The sequence below is a fragment of the Elgaria multicarinata genome, chromosome 7, assembly GCF_023053635.1.
Source record: "Elgaria multicarinata webbii isolate HBS135686 ecotype San Diego chromosome 7, rElgMul1.1.pri, whole genome shotgun sequence".
NCBI lineage: Eukaryota > Metazoa > Chordata > Lepidosauria > Squamata > Anguidae > Elgaria > Elgaria multicarinata.
The window spans coordinates 112,081,952-112,093,493 of NC_086177.1; the positions used below are offsets into that span (position 1 = coordinate 112,081,952).

Here is an 11,542-nt window from a genome sequence, read left to right on the forward strand (position 1 = left end):
GAACTCTTAATAGATGAAGGCAAATACGACTTGATAGGTATAACTGAAACTTGGTGGGATGACTCCCATGACTGGAATATAGCAATTGAAGGATATGACTTGTTCAAATAGACCAAAAGAAATAGAAAGAGAGGTGGAGTTGCACTATATGTTAAAAATACCTATCCCTGCACAGAAATACAGGTGGATGAGCCTGGGAGCCCCACAGAGGGCATCTGGATTAAAATTAAAGGGGCAAGGAATAAAAAGAACATGATAATCAGAGTCTACTACCAACCGACCAATCAAAGAGAAGACGAGAATGAAACTTTTGAGAAACAAATTGCCAGTGTTTCAAGGAAGTGTGATGTAGTAGTGATGGAGGACTTCAATTACCCCGATATCTGTTGGGAGACAAATACTGCCAAAAGCGGCCCTTCCAAGAAATTTATTTATTTTTATTTATTTAAAATATTTATATCCCGCCTGACATGTGTGGGTGATAACTTTCTCCTACAGAAAGTGGAGGAAGGAACTAGAGGATCATCGATCCTTGACTTGATATTGACCAATGGGGATGTCTTAGTAGATAAAGCAGCAGTTGCAGGAAGTCTGGGGAAAAGTGACCACATTATACTTGAATTCTTGATTTTAAAGGAAACAAAAGCTGCGTATAGCCATACACATACTCTGGATTTTAGGAAAGCTGATTTTAATAAACTCAGAACTATGATACGTAAGGCCCCATGGCAAGTGAGCCTAATGAGAAAAGGAGTGCAAGATGGGTGGGAGTATTTAAAAAAGGAAATTTTAAAGGCACAATTACAAACAATTTGAACAAGGAAAAAAGATAGAAGACAACAGAAGAAACAAATGTGGCTCCACAAAAAGCTTAGAGCTGACCTGAAAACAAAAAAGGATACATATAGGAAGTGGAAGGAAGGCCAGGCTACAAAAGAAGAGTACAGACAGGTAGCACAGAAGTGTCAAAATGGCATCAGGAAGGCTAAAGCTGAGAATGAGCTGAAGTTAGTGAGGGATGCTAAAAGAAATAAAAAGGCTTTCTTCAGATACGTGAGTAGTAAAAGACAGAGGAAAGAAATGGTGGTTCAACTACTTAATGAAGGTGAAAAATTGATAACAGATGACAAAGAAAAGGCCAAAGTGCTCAATTCCTAGTTTGGCTCAGTCTTCTCCCAACAATGGGTCTATGACTCCCCTTGAAAAGGTGAAACACAAGCTGAAAGGGCAGGATTGCAGTTTGAGATTAATAAACAAATGGTCAAAGAGCACCTAATTCCTTTGAACAAGTTCAAATCCCCAGGGTCCAATGATCTGCATCCTAGAGTAATGAAGAAGCTGGCCAAAGAACTCTCAGAAGTACTGTCTATTATCTTTGTGAAATCATGGAAGACGGGTGAGGTGCCAGACAACCAGAGGAGGGCTAACAAAAAAGTATTTGCCTGCCTCCTAAAGCACATCAAAGAGGGAGCCAGTCTAGCTGCCCTGGGAAGAGAGTTCCAGCGCACTGCAGCAGCCACCAAGAAGGCCCTATCCCCCATTCCCACAAAGGCACGCCTGTGAGGGTGTTGGGACTGAGAGAAGGGCTCCCCTGAAGATCTTAAAGCATGGGCAGGCTCGTAAAGGAGAATACAGTCTTTCAGATAACCTGGACCCGAGCCATATAGGCCTTTATAGGGCATAACCAGCACTTTGAATTGTGCCTGGAAGCAAACTGGAGGCCAGTGTAAGGCCCGGTCTCCCTGCTGTGCATCCAGATGACGCACAGGGGATCCCGGGGTCAGGCCGGGCGAAGTCCTCCTTTGACCTGGGATAACCGGATGCGGTTATGGCCTGGCTTTTCCGCAGCCTCGGGCTGAGACCGGGCTGCTGAAGGTCTAGCAGGGTCCGTGGCTTTTCCCGGCTGCCCGCTGTGCCCATCGGGCAGGCGGGGGAGAATCACAGTGGGGGGGAGATCGGGGCCGGGGGAGGACGGGCGGGCGAGAGGGCAGGGAGGCATCAGACATCGTGGGGGGAATCAAGGGAGCGGGGAACCCTTTATTTGTTTTAAAAAACACTTACCTTTTTCGTTGGTGCGCTTCTGCACACATGGCCCTTTAAGCGGAGAAAACCTGGAGTACGCAACGGGGCTTTCCTTTACCCCGTCGCGTGTTTACATCTAGCTAGGGGCGACGACGCGTGCTAGTTGCAGCGCAGCCTCGCCCCGACTCCCCACCAGATTATCTGGTAGGTCTAGCAAGGCCCTAACTCAGAAAAGATGGCCAGGAGACATTTCAAGCACTGAAGGTAGAGCATGGCCAGAGTAAGGAATCCCCTCTTCTTTCAAAAAGGAAGCAAAAAACAAAATTTTCATATAACGGGAGTACTTATAGTCAGTGTCAGTTTTCAAGCTGCCTCCTTGTAACTTGTCTCAGCTTGGCACTAAGGGTAGAAAGCATCTGCAAGGCCAGCCAGTGGGAGCAAGGGATTGGGATCAGGCCTTACATCTGAGCCAGGCCTGAGAAGTTAGCAGATGTGCCTGCCGGGCCTCAGTGGCCCGGACTTCCTTTAAGCCAGAACTTGCCCTGCTAAAATTGCCAAGCAGACTTACTATGTCTTACTATGATTTTAATTTTTGTGAACCGCCCAGAGAGCTTCGGCTATTGGGCGGTATAGAAGTGTAATAAATAAATAAATAAATAAATAAATAAAGCCCAAAGAGTCCCGTGTTTGGTACTTTGGGGGAAGACACAAACACACAAAACACACACACACACACACACACAGAGAGAGAGAGAGAGAGAGAGAGAGAGAGAGGGAGAGAGAGAGAGAGCAAAGGAACTGAGATTGTTTGGGTCACATGGCCCTCTGCACTTTGCTAACCTGTTCTGTGTCTTTCAGGCTCTGCCAAAGAAAGAGAAGTGTTCAAAAAGGCTCAAGCCAAGCTGAAACAGAAAAAGACAGAACCTGTAAAGGCCAACGTCACAGGGAAGTTCAAGGTGGCGAGTCCCCCAGAGGTTGGCAAGGACGTCAACTTATTCTTGGTGCTGAGAAGCTTTGCTTCCCAATACCAGAGACTTAACGTTCAAATGACCATTTCGTCCATCGTCTACAACAGGAGGGCAAGCCACGTGATCTGGAAAAAATCATTCCCGGTGACTCTTGGCCATGATGAAGGTAATCATTCCATACTTAAGCCAAGCCACCACCACCACCACCCCTACCCCACCCGGATCTGAGCCATTGCCTGAAAGCAGCAAAACCTTCCACTGCAGTGACCTGCCTGAGCCTCCCTCTTCACACACACCCCAGTTGAGTTTCAGGGGCTGTCTATATGTTGTCTTTGCCCCAGAGTGGCTCTGAATCTGCACTGTGGCAGTTATATGACTCAGCCGCTAATTCAGAGCCACCCTGGTGCAAAGAGCTGACGATTCGGAGCTGGAAAGGCAGGGGTTCCTGCCCGAGCGAGGTCAGTGCAGCTCTTCCCTGTCTGTCCTTGCTCTGGGGCTGCTCTGGGGGGTGTTCCCGGGCAGAAGGCGACCTGCCATTGGTTGCCACAAGCCACAAGAGGAGGAAGAAGCCACCAGAAAGACTGCACTGCCTCCCTCCATCTGGATAACGTGCCGCCACCTTGCAGCAGCAAAACCACGGTGTGTGGTGGCGGAACAGCGCCCACTTGGTGCCGGGAAGACAGCCCTTGGAAAACTAAGCCCCTCGGAAAAGAGATCTGATTTTCCTGCACTTACTCCCTAAATCGCCAGATCCATGAATATTTATTACAGTCCTGTCAGTAGTCAGGGAGGAGGGAAGGCAATCTCCCTTCCAGGCCCAGCAAGCGCCCAGCAAAGCTGCGGGGTTGGCCGTCCTCTTAGTCAGCAGCGATTTTGTGCAACAATTGTGGCTTGGGGGTTTCCTGGAAAATAATAGAGGTGTGAGTGCTCCATTCGTGCTGGTAACGTTGCTCAAATGGGCCTTTTATGGCTGCTGTTTATGTAGGGTGACCATATGACCAGATTTGGCCGGATTTGTCTGGGTTTTTGATGGCAAATCCGGGAGGGGGAGGGGAAATCCGGATTTTTTTTTCAAAGAGCAGCTCTAATGGGAATTAACAAAAATGCTTATAACTCCATCATTTTTTAAGATAAAGACATGAAATTAGCACAATGGTAGCTCTTAGGAAGGGCTTTAGCCACTTCAAATTTGAAACAGATCCATTTGTCCATTGATTTTTTAGGATTTTTTTAAAAATGGAGATTTTAAAATTATTATTTTTAAAATTGTCACTTTTAAAGATAAAGAGATGAAACTTTGCACCATGATAGAATTTAGGTAGAGCTTTAGCCACAACAAATTTGAAACAGATCCATTCATCCATTGATTTTTTAGGAAATTTTTTAAAAATTAGGTTTTAAAATTATTATTTTTAAACTGTCATTTTTAAAGATAAAGAGCTGAAAGTTGGCACCATGATAGCTTTTAGGTAGAGCTTTAGAAGTACCAAATTTGAAACAGATCTGGGGGCAGTAGCAAACCCTGTTAACAACAACAGCAGCTTGCGATGAGTGAAGATACAGTCAGAAAAGATATTTGAGGGAAGGGGAGAATGTAACACACAGAGTAGAGCAGAAGCTTCAAAGTACAGCAAAACCTACAAAAGTAGGAGTGAGTGAAGTTGATTTCAGATACATTGACTCTCTCACTTGTTCTTTATTTCAGTGATTTTAACATTAAGATGTTATGTAGAACAGATTTGTCTGAAATGTGTGCTGTAAAATCAGACATGTGACCAAGGCTATGTTTGGGTGGGCACGCCCCCTTGTTATTGGACACGCCCCCTTGGGGGCAACCATGTTGTCCTCCTTTTTGGTTTCCAAAATATGGTCACCCTAGTTTATGTAACATCACCTTCCCGGAAAATGGCATCTCACTAAGGGGGCAGGGGGCTGCCAGGTGCTCCCAGAGCCATAAGGTGCTCAACAAATGGGTGCGAGAATGCCCCACAGCTCAGCTTGATGGCTCCAGACCCTCCTTCCGTCTCCCCATCATGCTGGTAAAGGGCTCATTTATCTTCCGGGAGCCAGAAGTAACACTCTGCCATCCTCTGCTGCCACCAATGGCTTCAGCAAGGCTACCTTGCAAACATGTAACTTGACTCCACTCAGGCTGGGTATAACTTGACTCCACTAATAGCTTCATCCCACCTACCTTTTTACCTCGAATTATTCCCTACAGCATAACGCTGTTGTTGTTGCTAGCTAAATCACACCCCAGGCGGCAGCGTTCCTAAGATCCTTTGCATTCCAGGAAAGGGGTTAAGGGGGAGAAATGTAAAAAATCATTAAAAAAAATCAACAAATGACCCAATCTGATTCAAATTTGTTATGCTTACAGGTCTATTTAATATCTATTACTGTTCCAATTTTGATGTCTTGATCTTTAAAACTTACACAGATGTAAGCATTTGTTTAAATGGTAGTTTAAATCTATCAAATCCTCCTCCTGCGCCCCCAGTGGCCACTCGGAAAACAACAAATGATTCGCTATTAAAGGGGTATCAAAATAGGATGGGTCTTTTGGCTTTATAGCACAATTAAAGCAGGATGCATGGGCGTACTTCACAGTCAAAGCATATTATAAACTGGAAAACTACGGAATCCTTTGCACGCAATTCGCAGTGATTGCACAGTATAACGCTGGTGTGATGAAACTCTAAGAAGCCTGATGTTCTACAGATAAGGAGTTAGAAATGGCAGCAGGAAAGGGGTAGCACTGCCTTTCCCTATTACAAGGGTACACAATCCTTCCTCCACTGAGGGCCCCTGCTAGGGCCACATATTTTCACACACACATATGCAAATGAGTATGAATGGGCAAACATACCTAAACACACATTCACATGCTTATTCACACAACCCCAGACATTCACACACTCACACTCACATACACTGATGCACACAACTGTCATGCATCTACCACACGCATACACATACACACCTCACTGCCAACACACATCCTCCTCCTGCATTGAGCAGGGGGTTGGACTCGATGGCCTTGTAGGCCCCTTCCAACTCTGCTATTCTATGATTCTATGATTCTATGAGTGTTATCAAAGAAAGCAGTTGTCTCCTAACAGACCAATGATAGGAACACGGCAAGGACTTCCCTTGCTCGTACTAGAGCCGGCGAGGGACTGCCTAGGGTTCCCTGAGCTAGCACAGGAAACACTTCCCTTATCCTTGAACTCTCAAACGAAATCTGTGATAAGGGAAGGATTTGGCTTGCCAGACATAATGTTAACACTAAGACGAGTAATTCTGGGCAGGATCCTCACGGCTCCACAGAATGCACTGTCCAAGAGCCCGGTGTAGCCCACAAGCCGTGGGGGTGTCCCTTGCCCAACTACAATGGGCAACTCACTGAGCGTTTGACCAGGCTTGGGTGGAGACGTCTTATGGGACAGACCCTTCTCTATCCCTTTCTTTTCAGAGCAAGCATTTCCTGTCCAGATCTCGTATTCTGACTACAAGCGACTCCTGACTCCAGACAATATGATTCAAGCTACTGCCTTATGCTGCTCACCAGATGGGAGCCTTGCTCTGGTGCAAAGAGTCATTGTCCTAGACAACCCCGTTGTCTTCATGAAGGTAAATGCCCCTGCTCAGCTGCTCTCTTGCATAGCACAGCTCCCGTCTGTCCATTGAGCGTCAGGGAGGCTGAAATGCAATTTGAAGTGCCTTGTGTGAAAAGGCCTTGAGCGTCGCTGCAGTCTAGCAGTCTCAAACTGCAACTCTCTGCATTCGGACAACACAACAGTCAAGGGTGGGTTAATAGTCAATCAACTGAGGGGGCATAACAGCTGGGGTTGTTTAGCTTGGGGAAAAAGGAAGCTAAGGGGAGACCTGATAGAGGTGTATAAAATGACGGTTTGGAGAATGTGGATAGGGAGATTTTCCTCCCTCTCTCAAAATATTAGAACCCAGCGGGGTCATCCCATGAAGCTGATTGGTGGGAGATTCAGAACAAATATGAGGAAGGAATCAGTTACCAAGGGAGGTTGTGGGCTCTCCCACCCTATAGGCCTTCAAGAGGCAGCTGGACAACCATCTGTCAGGGATGCTTTAACGTGGATTCCTGCATTGAGCAGGGGGTTGGACTCAATGGCCTTGTAGCCCCCTTCCAACTCTGCTATTCTATGATTCTATGATTCTATGAAGGACTTCTTCACACAGCACAAAGTTAAGTTATGGAATTCACTACTACAAGATGTAGTGATGGCCAAACATGTGGATGGCTTTAAAAGGGGGTTGGATTCATTTCTGGAGGCAAAGGCTATCCATGGCTACTAGCCCTGATGGTTGTGTGCTATCTCCAGTATTTGAGGCAGTGAGCCTGTGTGCACCAGTTGCTGGAGAACATGGGTGGGAGAGTGCTGTTGCACCCAGGGCCTGCCTGTTCATCCCTGGCCAATGGCTGGTTGGCCACTGTGTGGACAGAGTGCTGAACTAGATGGACCCTTGGTCTGATCCAGCAGGGCACTAATCTTCTTATCTTATTACTAGCTACATAACATTGTTATAATCAACTGTGCTGTGGATTAAGGCCAGCATTGAGTTAACTATAAGTCAGCAGAGTGTTTGATTGACACATCTACTATCTCCCACCTCAGTCCTCCTGCTGGTATCCCATCAGCCATTATGAATTCTCCTGGCTGGACTAGAGCAGCAGCCACTGCTTTGGCCGCTCTTGCCGGGGACTCCGTAGTCAATGAAAATAACCAACTATGTGCAACAAAATAGTGAACATTGCCCGACACGTGACACAATAACCAATGGTTACTGACTCTGCACAGCGTTAGTTATTTGCATTGGTTATTTTGAACGAATGACCAACCATGGTGTGAAAAAGTCCCGACGGATGACACAGTAACCAATTGCTGACTGTTTAACCCATCATTGACTAGTCTCTGAGTGGAGAGAGAGAGAGAGAGAGAGAGAGAGAGAGAGAGAGAACTGTTTGCCAAGGAGGAATTGATTGGGTAAAATAGGGAGGATTGAGTTGGTTCTGCTTGGCCGTCTCAGGGAACCCTTTGAGAGGCTTGGCTCCTTCAACTGAAGAAGGACCTTCTCCGCTGTGGCACCCCGGTTGTGGAATGAGCTCCCCAGAGAGATCCGCCTGGTGCCTACACTGTACTCCTTTTGTCGCCAGCTGAAGACGTTTCTATTCTCTCAGTATTTTAACACTTAATTTTAACTTAAATTTAAATTTTACTGTTCTAACTCTGTATTTTAATCTTATGTCAATTTTGCTGTGTGGTTTTATCCCGGTTGTGCTTTTTATACTGTATTTTGTATTTGTGCTTTTAACCTGTTGGTTGTTTTATTATGGTTTTAATTTTTGTGAACCGCCCAGAGAGCTTCGGCTATTGGGCGGTATAAAAATGTAATGAATAAATAAATGAATAAATAAACAAACTGAGACTTTGTTCTGGGCAGGTCCTAGGTGAAGTGAAAGTGGGCCAGGAGGTGCAAATTGAAGTGTCCTTCACCAACCCCCTGGAGGAGGAGCTGAACAACTGTGTGCTGCGGGTGGAAGGAAGTGATTTGGTGATGGACAAACTCAAGATAAAGTAAGTACCAAAAGCCCCAGAGCAGGCAGGCAACATGCCTTTGACAGAGAAGGAAAGAGCATAATAATTTGGCTTTGTGACATCAGGAAAAACTTCCTGACTGTTAGAGCAGTACGACAATGGAATCAGTTGCCTGGGGAGGTTGTGGGCTCTCCCACACTAGAAGCCTTCAAGAGGCAGCTGGACAACCACCTGTCAGGGATGCTTTAGGGTGGATTCCTGCATTGAGCAGGGGGTTGGACTCAAAGGCCTTATATGCCCCTTCCAACTCTACTATTCTATGATTCTTTGAGCTGCACTTACAAAGCAAATTCTGCACTCCAATGGGATTGCCGCTGCATAAGGATCTGGGAACATGCATCCATAATATGACCCTGCCCACCCATAAGGTCAGCCTAACATCCCCTTGTCCTCACAATGTATGTGACTAAAATTTATTTATTATAAAGATTTATATCATCAGTCCTATTTGCTGACCTCTATTAAGCTTATGGGTTCGGAGTGGCTTGTTACCATGCAAGAGGCCACCCTGACCAAGTTCACATGATATGGCAGGTTGTGCAGCTGGGGGTAATTATTACGGCTGTGCAAGGACCCCCGATCCACTCCGGATCTGGATCCGCTCCTTTCAGATTGGGTCCACTCTGCTTTGGGTTGATCCGCCTCCACTGCGGATCCGGATTTAGAGCTCCGTTCCCCCCCCCATAGACTTGCATTGCAAATGTAAAATGTCTATAACTTTTTTAGTTTTCAAGTTAGAAACATGAAAATGGGCACCATGATAGACTCTAAATAGATCCTTAGTCATGGCCACTTTGAAGGAGATGGGATCATCCCCTGATTTTGGGGGAATTTTAAAAAGATTTCCCCCCATTTACAGAACTGCAGTTATCGCTGTTGTTTTTCAAGATACACACATGTAAGTGGGCACCATGATAGCTTCCACATAGGACCTTAGGCATGGCCACTTTGAAGGAAATCAGATCATGCCCTGATTTTGGGGGGAATTGTTAAAAATATTTCCCCATTTATAGAAATGAAGTAATCTCCATTTTTTTTAAGATACACACATGTAACTGGGCACCATGAGAGCATCCATGTAGAACCTTAGGCATGGCCACTTTGAAGGAAATCAGATCATCTCCTGATTTAGGGGGGGTTAAAGATTTCCCACCCATTTACAGAAATGCAGTTATCTCTGTTATTTTTTAAGCTACACACATGCAACTGGTCACCATGATAACTTCCACATAGGACCTTAGGCATGGCCACTTTGAAGAAAATCAGATCATGCCCTGATTTTTAGTGATTTTTTAACGATTTAACCCTCAACCATTCCCCCAATTTACAAAACTGCATTTATCTCTGTCATTTTTCAAGATACAGTCATGTAACTGGGCACCATGATAGCTTCTAAATAGATCTTTAGTTGTGCCAATTTTGAAGCAAATTGGATCATGCTCTGATTTTTAGGAAATTTTTAAAGTTAAACCTCAACCACAAATGTCCTTCAGAAATAAAGGAGATAGTGAAAGTGCATCTCAGGACAATATTAGCACTTCAAAGGGAACACAGTGCAAATGAGTCATCATGGCTTATTCCCCCCTCCGTGATAATACAATCGAGGTCACTGCCTCCCTTCAATCCGTGCCCTATGTATGATAAACCAACATCACAGAAATTGGCTGGAGTCTGCATCACTCCTGTTACATAAAGCTGAGCTTGTTGGCCTGGATACTTCTGTTGGAGCTTCTCAGGGCAGTGACAGGCAGGAAAGCCAAGCTCCTCCCCAGCCACTGGGGCTCCTGAGCATTTGTCATGCCTAAAGCTCTTCCCAGGTCTCATCTAACCAGCTGCTTTGCTCCTTCTCTGCAGAGTGCCACCACTGAAGGCCAAGGAGACCTTCCGAATCAACTTAGATATCACCCCCAGCAGGGTTGGGACCAAACATCTGCTAATCCATTTCTCCTGTGACAAATTTTATAACATCAAAGCTTTTGGGACCATTGAGGTACACAACTGTTTCTGAAGGCCAGGATTTGGCCATCCATGCGATGTCTGCCCGAACAGATGGAGGGAGTCCATAACAGCTGGTGCTGTGTGTTTAATATGCAGCTGGGGGGCAGGATTACATTGGCATATGTTTACCTATAGTTATGCTAGTTTATCATACATAATCACATATATTCACAGGCATAGATTATATTGGTCTACCCAAGGTCTCATAGAATAGCTTACCTAAAGGAAAGTTACATCAATTAGATTGCTTAGCATAAGTGCAGAGTGCTTAGAAATCCTCAGCAAATTTACTTAACCAAGTACGAAAACAGGGAATTTCCAGTTTTTGCTGTTAGAGCTGAATAGATACAAATAACCCAGGTAGAAATCAGGAGGGTTTTGATGGAAACTCATCTTATCTGGAAATGGGGTAAAACACCTGATGTAGGTTGAAGATGAGAACCATTTGGAAGGAGATGATCTATCTGTGTGCAACAACCAATCCACAGTCCAAATGCACAACATGACCAAATTGGCTTGAATCCATGTTGAGAGATTACTAATCAATTATATAGTTAAGATCAGAAGGCTTCATTTTTGATACCTAGAAATCCAGGGAACACAAGTCAGCATTCCTAGCGGGTACAATTCATCAAGCTTGGAGAATTTTGTAAGACTGTCATTAATTTTTCTTTCATGTTACTTCTGTGTGAGTGTGAGATTTCTATTTCTGTTTAATAAAGCTTCCTAAATGCATTCTGTAAGAACAATTCAACTCCTTAAAACAACCAGCTATGCACAAACCAAGAGTTTTCTCAGCACGGTGAGATTAGGTGGTCTCATTGTGCATTGAAATCGGCATTCAAACAGTTCAAGCTGCATCCTAAACGCAGCCATAAATTAAAAGTAACCATGCACAGTCCATGAGCAATTGTGTCC

The 11,542-nt window shown here is 45.1% G+C and overlaps 1 protein-coding gene across 1 annotated transcript in view; it reads left to right on the top strand.

The window, feature by feature from the left end:
- Positions 1-10,634, top strand: part of LOC134402003 (protein-glutamine gamma-glutamyltransferase E-like) — a 61,258-nt gene extending 50,624 nt beyond the window's left edge. The window contains exons 11-14 of the mRNA XM_063131368.1: positions 2,881-3,156; positions 6,466-6,623; positions 8,472-8,605; positions 10,481-10,634. Of these exons, the coding sequence (XP_062987438.1) occupies positions 2,881-3,156; positions 6,466-6,623; positions 8,472-8,605; positions 10,481-10,634 (722 nt within the window). The remainder of the gene's footprint in view (positions 1-2,880; positions 3,157-6,465; positions 6,624-8,471; positions 8,606-10,480) is intronic.
- The last annotated feature ends 908 nt before the right edge of the window (positions 10,635-11,542 follow it).